At 44.0% G+C, this 11,465-nt stretch overlaps 1 protein-coding gene across 1 annotated transcript in view; it reads left to right on the top strand.

Annotated features, from left to right (window-relative positions):
• The first annotated feature begins 709 nt into the window (after positions 1-709).
• B3GLCT (beta 3-glucosyltransferase) overlaps positions 710-11,465 on the top strand; it is a 70,487-nt gene continuing 59,731 nt past the window's right edge. The window contains exons 1-2 of the mRNA XM_076364298.1: positions 710-884; positions 10,522-10,583. Of these exons, the coding sequence (XP_076220413.1) occupies positions 797-884; positions 10,522-10,583 (150 nt within the window). The 5' untranslated portion in view covers positions 710-796. The remainder of the gene's footprint in view (positions 885-10,521; positions 10,584-11,465) is intronic.

Raw genomic sequence — 11,465 nt, 5'->3', positions numbered from 1 at the left:
TCCTGGTTACACAGGTAGCTGTGAAATGGCTGTCTGGAGGTGTAACATGCTCTTTTGGGGTAACGGTTTGTGAGGGTTGCTTTAGAGATGAACTAGGCCACTTGTTATTGTGGACCAGGCTCCTGTCAGAGTGCTGGATATCATTTGACTGACGATATTTAGATTTGTTTGTGAGAGGAGAAGGATGAAGCTAATAACAAAAACCCCCTCTTTTGTCTAAATTGGACAACCTAGAAACCTCATTGGAGGACTTTCTGTGGAGTTAATAATTTAGCATTAAGAATTAAAGACATTATTGGTTTTGGTAACAGATGCTGGACGATCAATAACGGTTACAGAGAGCTATGTTTTTTGGTATTATTTTGGGCTGGATATTTATTCCACAACCATATATAGGGCTGTAGGAGCTCCGGGTGCCCGCAGGGAGCTGACGGCCCGCGGCGGCCGGCCCGGGAGGGCTGGGGGCCCACAGAGCGGCTGCGGGACGCAGCGGCCGCGGGAGGCCGGAGCCGGCGGGGAGGCGCGGGGCCGCAGGGCGCCGCCTCTCCCGCTGTCGCCCGCCAGAGGGCGCCCCGGCCCCCGCTCCGCCTCCCCCTCCTCCCGGCGCTGGCGCCCGGTCCTGCCGGGCCCTGGCGGGGGAGGGAGGGAAGGGAAGGGAAAGGAAGGAGGGCGGGCTGGCGGCGGCACCGCCACCAGCCGGAGGCCGCTCGCCTGCGCTGCTGCGGCAGAGGCGGGCAACCGGGCGCACCGTGCCCCTCTTCTCCCCCCGCCGTGCGGCTCGGCGGCCCTTGCCAAGATGTCTCGGGAGCGCGGCTGCAACCGCTGGCTCCTTTTCGCTGCGTGCGCCCACCTCTTCTTCCTTCTCCCGCCGCTCCGCACCCGGGGTGAGTGGCTGGGGGCCGGGCCGGGACGCCATGGCGAGGTGAAGGGAGGAGACCCGGGACGCTCGGCCCCTCCGCGGAGGTGATGAGGGGGAGGAGGGCACGGGACAGAACTGGAGAGGTTGGGGGGGCGCCGGAGCCGCCGCCGCCGCTTCCTCACCCGTCTGTCCCGCTCCGTGAGGGGAAGCGGGCGGGGAGACAGGAGGCGCCCCTTCCTCCGAAGTTTGTTAGTGAGCTGGGCTGGAGCGCGGACGGGGCAGCGCGGGCTCCCCTCAGCGGCCCCGGCTCTGAGGTGCCGGTGACGGCCAGCGCCGGGACCGTTTCCCGCCCTCCGGGCCCCGCGGCGGTGTGTGGGGACGAGGGGGCGGCCGTCTCCCCCGGGCTAGTGCGGCGCAGGGGAAAGCCCTCGCCGTGGAAACCGGTCCTCACGGGGCCGGCCGCTCAGGTCGAGAAAATCTTCATTAAAAAACTAGCTAGAACCCGCTACGAAGCCACTCGTGCTCGTGTTTGAAATAGCGCCTTGCTGACGGGGTGTTGCTGAGGGGAGGTGGAAAGGTAATAGCGCCTGGTTAAAATGTCAGCATAGAGAAAAAAAAACCCTTATTACTATATTTTAGGGACGTTTTTAATGTGTCTAGGCAGGTGGGAGAAGATTAAAAGAGAAGGGTTAGTAGTATGTCAGCAGTTGGATCTCTACGGGCTCTTGGAGTTAGGAGCTGTTGCCGTGAGCGTAAGAGACAGAAATGAATGTTTACATCTCTTCTGTTTTTCATTATTTCTGTTCCTGAATGTTTCCATCTCTGTTAGTTTAGGCATGTCAGTTTGTTCTGAGCCTTTGGATTTGATTCTCTTCCACCACTATGGCTTGTGGATCAAAATCCTCTTTTCAGCAAAGTAAAACTGCGATATTTTGATTTTTCTCTTGTAAAACACTTTCCTTTTCACCTACACAGCTTGGTTTTTGGAGGAGTCCTAATATTCTACTGCTCTTCCTCAAGCTGTATTTCATTCTTTCTGGGATGAGTAGTTTTGCTCCAGTGCTTCAGCAAGGTACTATAGTACTTGTAACCTTAAACGGATTGTAATCACAGTCAGAGAATAGCAGCTTCAGTTTTCCCCACGTGTGTATGTATATTTATTGTACATACATACATACATACATACATGGAGGTAGAAGTCAGAAATGGAAAAACTTGGGTTCTTGCTTGTGCAATTACCTCTTGTTTAGTAGGTCTCAATTAATGCTTGTATACAATTTGTTCACCTGAAGCTTATTGCAGTATCATGGCTTTCTTGTAGTTTTTTAAATATCCTTTTATATTAAAGTCCTTTCTTTCGTAAATACTCCATGCTTTTGAGATGGCCAGGATAGTAAGTTTGCAAAACAATCAGCTTTGCTTTTGGAAAACAGAAATAATTTGGATTGCATTTCACAGAAGAAAACAGCTTGTCTGTTGGTAGTTAAGTCATGTCATAAATTCCAGCTTGCAAGTGGCAGCTTGCGGAATGGGAAAACGTATTCAGATGGTTTTGTTCGGTCTAACTTCTTGACAATCAGAAGGGATGATGGGATGATGCTTTTTATTCTACTGGTTTTCTTTGCTTGCCTTTTATAAAGATACTGGTGTACACAGTACTCATTTAGGCATTTCAGTGGTTCACAGTGGTGATTTCAGCTGCCTTCTTCCCATATGTGCCATTAGCTTAAAGAAATTTAGTAAAGAAATAAAATGAGTTGCTTTTATTTTATGAAAAGCTTCAGATGCTGGAAATTTGCTTGCATCACCCCTTCTTCTTCCTCCTCCCCCCTGCTCTCTCCCCATTTTGGGTTGATAAATCTGTAAGTCTTCATTCTTAGCTGGCTAGACCAGGGTCTTTGGTGCTGATAGGGTAGCAACAATGAAGAAATATTATAAAAGCTTGCATATAAATACATGAAACTAATTAATTTTGCTTGCTAGTGCTCCCAGGCTGTCTCATTATGGAAGATCCTGTCTCTTTGACTGACAGCATCAGTGCAGATTTTCTCTGGAATCGTGTCAGTCCATAGAATCTTATGTTCTTTGAGAACTTGGGAGGGGGAGGAAACGCAACCAACCCCCAACCAAAACAAAAATAGGCCTTTCATTAAATTATAATTAGAAGTATGAAGAAATTCTATTTTAAATGTTTTGTCTACTGTGTACAACATAATCAATGACTTTCATTATTTGAAGTGGTTATTATTAGTCATGGTTTTGCTCATTTAAACTGACCCACAGCCCGGTGAGGTGATTGGAATGACTCTGGGGTCAGCCAGCCTTGAATCAGACTGTAAAAGAGGAAGGTAACAGAAGTGTTGCCTTTCTGCCTCAAATGGATTTTGTCTGTGAAAGCAAAAGAATTAACTCCTTAGTTTTTAACATCCTTTGCACTTAAAGGACATATAATTGTAAATGTTTGGAAGTTGTTTACACTCGAAAGGGTAGCACTGAAGAAAGGATTACTTCTACATTTATAATGTGGTATTACATCATTATATATATTTATACAGTATATTGTATTTTAATACTACAGTATTTACATTCATTTTCCTAATAGTTTGTTGGCACATATTCCTGCAGTTCAGCTGCTGAACAATGAAAATAAATGATTGAGTTTTACTTTCTAGTGTTATAAGCAAGTCTATTTACTCACCAAAACTTTAATGGAAATAATGGAACACTTGAGAAAAATAAATGTGAATTGAAGCTGCTTATATTACATTCTCTGATTAAATTTCCAGGTTTTGAGTGGATCCAAAAATGTTGTCTAGCTTTTTCAGTGGATTTTAGTCCTGCTTTCAAAAGAAATAAAGATAAGGTTGATGAAAATAAAGAGCTTTAAAGTCTTTCTAAAATTTCTTTCCTTTTCTTACTTATCCTCAGTTCTTGAGCATTTAGCAAAAGGAGGGGAGGACTGGCAATTGACACAGTTCATCTTCTGTCTGCTTGTGCCAAATGATGTGAATAGCTACGTGTATTAACAAACTTCAAAGTACACAATGCATTAAATAATGAAGTGACAAATAAAAAATTACGGGTTGCATTGAAGACAATGCCTTGCTCTTTTTTTCTGCTTTAGATAGCTTTGTTTGCGAGAAGTTGTACAGTTAATCACCCTAGCCTTTTTTGTTATTGTGGTGCCTACACAGTTTGAACTTTTACCAGCTAATCAGTTTCTTCTTGCCATATATTTTCTCTGTGCTCTATGGTAAGTCAGTGGTCCACCTGAGGTATGCTTGCATTGCATCAAAAAACTCAAAGGAACTAGAGGAAATTCTGGATTTAGCAAAGGTACCTCTAGCTCCAGAGATTCATGTGTGTCTTAGGGAGTTCTACAGTGAAAGAAGTCTGTTGCAGTTGTCTGAATTAATAATGAAGTTTGGACATGAAAAGTTACTGTTTTGTTATAGTAGCATCTGATAGCTCCGAGACATAGGTCATCCTTCTTTGTGCATGTGTACTTTACACACCACAAAAAGATATCCTTGCCACAGAGAGTTTACCATTTCTACCTGTGTTGTACAACTGATCTGGTCATCAGCTGCATATGTAGTTAGAATTTTTCTATCTGTGGTCCACTCCTGGGCACACCTTTTTCAGAAACCTCTTGGGAGTGAATTGTGGGTGGATGAATTAATTTTAGAGATGTCCACTTGTGCCCAGGCACTGTATTTCTGACCTGCCCTGTGGCCCCTTTGTTGATAAGTCATATGCCAGCTAGATTTACCACGTTCTTCTCATGCCACCCTTTTCTCAGTAAATCTTTAGAAGAGGATATTTATTTCCAGGCTGAGACATCAGGTTGCTTAGCCAGAACAGTCTTGGCCATATGTTAGTAAGACTTGAATTTACCCCACAAGTGCATCCTAGTTTACTTCTGAAGACTGCTTTACTCGTATTAAATTATGTGTGCATAACAGATTTGCTAATAAGGTAGTAGAGGGGCCATGGCATATTTGTTGCTAAAATAAATTCATACAGTTTGCCTGAGTGAAAAGCTTGGTTACTGTTGGGTGAAGACTCTTGAGGCTTTTTTGTGGTGTCTTCAGGGGTCTGCTAGTCTGTTCAGTGAATGGTTCTTCAGTAGTTTAAAAACAGCCTCAACAGCTCTTGTCTTATCATTAAAATGTATTAGCTGGAAAAAGTCTTCCTGAAATATTTAATGTAAAAGATACCGAGTCATTTTAATATGCTTATTTGTTGGAAAAGAAGGGGAGGCTGCATGTCTGAAATCACTGGGAATAAGAATAACGGTATGTAGAGAGACTTTAACGTTCATCACAGATACTGGTTTAATAAATGGTATGTGTGAGTGCTGAAGTTGCACTGTATGTCAGGGCAGCTGCAACAAAAGTAATTTTCAGCCAGGCGTATTCGGTCTGCCACTGTCCTCAACAATACAGAAAGATTGATATGGGAGATGGTTCGGGAGAGCTGGTTGATCTTCAGGGTTAACCTCCCACAAGCTCAAGAACAGTCCATCCCCACAGGCAGGAAGGCAAGCAAAGATGGCAGCAGGCCCACATGCATGAACAAGGAGCTCCTGACAAAACTCAGACATAAAAAGGATGCACACAAGAGATGGAAACAGGGTCAGGTCACCCCATGAGTAATATGGAGACACTGTCTGCGAGTGCAGGTATGCCATTAGGAAAGCCAGAGCCCACCCGGAATTGTATCTGGCGAGGGATTCAACTTGTGAAAGGCAAGAAAAAGGGCTTTTACAGGTGTATCATCAGCAAAAAGGAGACTAGGGAAAATGTGGGCCTGCTTCTGAATGGGGGGGAGGGACTTGGTTAAAAGAAGGACATGGAAGAGGGTGAGGAACTCAAAACCTTCTTTGCCTTGGTCTGTACTGGTAAGACCCACCTTCAGCAATCCGAGGCCCCTGAAACTTATGGGAAAGTCTGGAGCAAAGAAGAGTTACTCTCACTGGAGGAGGACCAGTTTAGGGAACATATAAACAAACTGGACATACAGAAGTCCACAGGACCTGATGGGAGGCACCCACAAGTGCTGACGGAGCTTGACAATGTCAATGCAAGGCCCCTCTTGATAATCTTTGAAAGGTCATGGTGACTGGTGGAGATTCCTGAAGACTAGAAGAGAACAAATGTCACCCCTGTCTTCAAGGAGGGCAAGGAAGAGAATCTGGGGAAACTATAGGTTGGCCAGTGTCACCTCAATCCCTGGGAAGGTGGTGGAGCAAATAATCCTGGATGCCATTGCCAAACAAGGAAGGACAAGACAAACATATGAAGGACAAGAAGGTGATTGGGAGAAGTCAGCATGTTTTTATGAAGGGGCAATCATGCTTGACCAACCCAAAAGACTTCTGTGATGAGATGACTGCCTTCATGAATGTGGGGAAAGCAGTGGATCTTGTTTATCTCAACTTTAGCAAGGAGTTCAATAGTCTCCTATAATGTCGTACACAAACTGATGAAGTATGGACTAGATATGTGGACAGTGAGCTGGATAGAAAACTGTCTGACTTGCTGGGCTCATGGGCTCTGACCAGTGGCCTGGTGCACTCCAGGGGTTGATAATGGCTCCAGTAGTGTTTAGCCTCTTCATTAATGCCTGGACAATGGGACAAAGTGCACCCTCAGCAAGTTTGCAGAGGATACGAAATGGGCAGGAGGGGTTGATGCACCAGCTGGTTGTGCTGCCATTCAGAGGGACCTCAGTGGGCTGGAGAAATGGGCAAACAGTAAACTTGGAAAACCAAGTTCAATGAAGGGAAATGCCAAGTCCTGCCCCTGACGAGGAGTCACCCCATGCATCAGTGCACACTGGGGGCACACTGTCTGGAAAGCAGCTTTGCAGAGAAGGACCTGAGGGTCCTGGTGGGCAACAAACTGACCATGAACCAGCAGTGTGCCATTGTGGCAAAGATGGCCAGCAGCCTCCTGGGCTGCATTAGGAAGAGTGTTTCCAGCAGGTCAAGGTAGGTGATCCTTCCTCTCTGCTTACCATTGGTGAGAGACACCTGGGGTTCTGTGTCCAGGTCTGGGCTCCCCAGTAGAAGAGAGACATGGACATACTGGAGCGAGCCCAGCAAAGGACCATCAAGATTATGAATAGATATTGGAGCATCTGACATATGAGGAGAGGCTGAAGGAGCTGGGGCTGTTCAGCCTGGAGAAGAGAAGGTTCAGGGAGGATCTTACCCATATGTGTAAATACCTGATGGGGGGCAGTAAAGAAGACAGAGCCAGACTCTGTGGTGCCTAACAGGACATGAGGTAGTTGGCACAAACTGAAATACAGGAAATTCCATTTAACCGTAAGAAATACTTTTTTTTTTTTTTTTTTTTTTACTCTACAAGTGATTGAACACTGGAAGAGGTTGCTTGGAGAGTTTGTGGAGTCTCTGTCCTAGGAAATACTCAAAACCTGACTAGACAAGGTCATGAGCATCCTGCTCTGGGGAGGGTTGGACTAGATGGTCTTCAGGGGTCCTTTCCAACATCAACAATTCTGTGGTTCTGTAATACAAAGATGGAGGAGTTTGTTAAAATAATTCCACGAAGAGCTTTATCTGTGCTCTTAAAGGCATAGTATGAAATAGGTCTTTTTTTTCCAGGTTATCTGAGTATTGTTTGATTTGTTTCAAGGATCATGTGCATTAATATTTTATAAATCTTAGAAACAGTGTGGCATGGGTTATTGAATGTTATGGTGAGAGAGGCAGCATCTCTTGTCAATCACAGTTGTTTCAGGTCTCATGTGTGCCATTCCTCAGCTGCATATTAAAAACTGAAAGTCATGAAAATTCTGCTTGCATTCAGTTTTGTGAATAAGCCGAATTTATGAGGTGATACTTCTTCAGGTTAATACTATGTAATTAATACATTTTGCAGAATAAGGGTGTTTTGTGTTGATCTTGTAATTAGGATCGTCTCAAGTAGAAGATGTGGATCTGGTTTGTGTAGGGGAAGATATTCCTTATCTGGAGCTCTAAGTACTGTTTTGTTGGAAGAGAAGGAGGAAAATGATCAGAACGTACTGTCAGCAAGGTATATAATAGGCAGATTGAGGTATTCTCTGTGCACTTTTGAACTAGAAGTGCAAAACATTAACTTGAGGATAACACTGGGGGGGGACACTCCTACTTGTACTCTGTTTTCTTCTTCCTGGGTAAATGGCATATTGAAATGCGGCTATGGTCAACATGAGTCTACTGTGTTGGAATGATTTTGGGATGTGTGCATCTAGTGGTGTGATTTGAGATTCAAGTTAGTCAGGACCTGAGATGTCATTGTGAAACTCAACTCGTAGACACTTGATGAAATTTGGTCTCCAGTTGAAAGAGCATAGGGATATAGGTAATCAGAGAGAGAGCACCACAGGCTTTGGACAATCTTGTCTTCTTGCTTTCCTACGTTTCAGGTTTCTAGCGTGTCAAAGGAACTGACAGTTGCTAGCAATTCACTTTGAAATCAATTTCAAGCAATAAATAATTTAAACTTGCAATGAGACTTTCCACTTGAATCTGTTGATTTTTTTCTGCCCCAGTTTTTCAGAAAACCATCTATTTGACCATGATGTATCTTGAGTTCCTTACAAATTACAGCAATTTACTTTCATTTGCATCTCTTTGGTACCTTTAGTACCAAATCCATATGAAGATTCTTAGCAAAGCTTTCTTATGTTAAATGGAACTACTTTTACAAATGAGCAAGCTGAGACAAATTGATTAGATGACTACGTCATGACTACTGTTTGACCAACCTGATCTCCTTCTATGACCAGGTGACCCGCCTAGTGGATGAGGGAAAGGCTGTGGATGTGGTCTACCTGGACTTCAGTAAGGCCTTTGACACTGTCTCCCACAGCATTCTCCTAGAGAAGCTGGTGGCTCACGGCTTAGACAGGTGTACTCTGCGCTGGGTCAAAAACTGGCTGGACAGCCGGGCCCAGGGAGTTGTGGTGAATGGAGTTACATCCAGTTGGCGGCCGGTCACGAGCGGTGTTCCCCAGGGCTCAGTTTTGGGGCCGGTCTTGTTCAATATCTTTATCAATGATCTGGATGAGGGGATCGAGTGCACCCTCAGTAAGTTTGCAGATGACACCAAGTTGGGCAGGAGTGCTGATCTGCTCGAGGGTAGGAAGGCTCTGCAGAGGGACCTGGACAGGCTGGATCGATGGGCCGAGGCCAACTGTCTGAGGTTCAACAAGGCCAAGTGCTGGGTCCTGCACTTCGGCCACAACAACCCCATGCAGCGCTACAGGCTTGGGGAAGAGTGGCTGGAAAGCTGCCTGTTGGAAAAGGACCTGGGGGTGCTGGTTGACAGCTGGCTGAACATGAGCCGGCAGTGTGCCCAGGTGGCCAAGAAGGCCAATGGCATCCTGGCCTGTATCAGAAAGAGTGTGGCCAGCAGGAGTAGGGAAGTGATCGTGCCCCTGTACTCGGCCCTGGTGAGGCCGCACCTCGAATCCTGTGTTCAGTTTTGGGCCCCTCACTACAAGAAGGACATTGAGGTGCTGGAGCGTGTCCAGAGAAGGGCAACGAGGCTGGTGAGGGGTCTGGAGAACAAGTCTTATGAGGAGCAGCTGAGGGAACTGGGGTTGTTTAGCCTGGAGAAAAGGAGGCTGAGGGGAGACCTCATCGCTCTCTACAACTACCTGAAAGGAGGTTGTAGCGAGGTGGGTGTCGGTCTCTTCTCCCAAGTAACTAGCGATAGGACGAGAGGAAATGGCCTCAAGTTGCGCCAGGGGAGGTTTAGATTGGATGTGAGGAAAAATTTCTTTACTGAAAGAGTGGTTAAACATTGGAAGAGGCTGCCCAGGGAAGTGGTTGAGTCCCCATCCCTGGAAGTATTTAAAAGACGTGTAGATGAGGCGCTTAGGGACATGGTTTAGTGGACATGGTGGTGTTGGGTTGACGGTTGGACTCGATGATCTTAGAGGTCTTTTCCAACCTTAATGATTCTATGATCAACAAGAAAAATAAAAAACCCAGAAGCCTTTTTTATGATTATTTTTCTGATACAAACCAGAAGTGTATGCATAGGGTGGTGTTAGTATAAAAGGTTTAAGATAATGCTAGGTCTGTGCAAATGAGCTCTTTGGGGTCTGTGTTCTTTTTGTAAATGTTTATTTGGGTCTCATATACATTAACAAGTTTGACTGTTGTGTCCAAAGATGGCATTCAAAGTGTATGACAGCCATCTTCAAGTTTGATAGAAATTTGTCAGCTGCTGTCAGTTTCTGTCGTTCCAAGTGAAGCTTTGGTAATCCAAACTTTAACCTAAAGATAGAGTGGAATGCAGGTCTCCCATGTGATAGCACATTATGCTGTTGTCAAGTGAACTACTGGACTGAACAGATTTGATTTTTTTTTTTAATGGGATTTATTTGCCTTGAAGCCAAGATAAATTGGCTTCACATCAAAGAGTGATCTTTTCAGCGATGTGTGGGAATAGAATTGTCAGGCAGCAAATGTATAAATTCTGTAAGAATGGACTGTCTTATGTTCATAAAGATTATTACCAATATAGTATCATTTAATGTGAAAATCTACCTAAATGTTTTTTTTCTTTTGCTGCAGAATTTTGTCAAGTGTGAAAATGAGCTCCTATAATATGACAAAAGTCTGCTTTTTCTTTCAGCTTTTGCTGTAAGTGTAGTTCCTGAAGGTACAGAAGATGAGGCTGAACTACCAGTGCTGAAGGTAATAAATTTTAATTGCCAGAGCAGGAACATTTTACAGACATTATAAAATCATCTAGAAGAGACCAGAGCAGAAAGCCTAACATCTGTGACATTGATTATTTTGATCCACTTCAGTGGTACTAAATGTCATGTGATGTCTTTCTGTTCTGTGTGGCATATAAGAGACCTTTAATGGGACACAAGTTGCATGTAGCACTACTCTTCTAGTATTGCTAGGATCTTAATTTCTCTTATGGATTCTTAGAATTACTAGAATAAACTTACACTTAGCACTTTTCATTTCTTTCTTAGGCTGGATTTTCTGACTTATGTTAACATTTGTATTAAGAGAATTAGGTTTTTTGGGTTTTGTTGTGGAACAAAATTATAATTTAGAAAAAATTTATTTTCTTTCTTTCCAGGATCAGCTGAAGAGTGCATTAGAAACTTATGCAAAATTGCCAAGTTTTTTTTACTATAAGTTTGTACAAGTTGATAGTGTTATTGTTGTTCAGAATAGTTTTTGAGTATATAACTTTTATTAGTTCAGAGACAGGTTTTCCTTTCTTCTTGGTTTTGTTAAATATATAATGCACTGAGAGGGAAATGGCTGCCTCTCTGCTAAATTAGCATTATTACATATTGCTACCCAAGTCACGGCTCAACTAAAGCTTGAGTAGGAAATTTCAGATTAACAGATTAGAAAAACTAATGGTCAGAGCTACCCCTGCTGTTAAACAGCATAATGGGTGTTAGGTGCGTATGCATGTATGTCCTTTAACACACTTGTATCTACCAGTTTTTTTATATGTATGTATTTGTAACAGATACTTGTGTATGTATAAAAGGGATTTAAGGGAGGAAAATCAAATAAAAGTACTGGAATGAATCAAGAGTTAGA

This window comes from Aptenodytes patagonicus, chromosome 1, assembly GCF_965638725.1.
Source record: "Aptenodytes patagonicus chromosome 1, bAptPat1.pri.cur, whole genome shotgun sequence".
Taxonomy (NCBI): domain Eukaryota; kingdom Metazoa; phylum Chordata; class Aves; order Sphenisciformes; family Spheniscidae; genus Aptenodytes; species Aptenodytes patagonicus.
The sequence above is the reverse complement of the archived record's forward strand: the minus strand, read 5'-3'. Positions and strand labels throughout refer to the sequence as shown.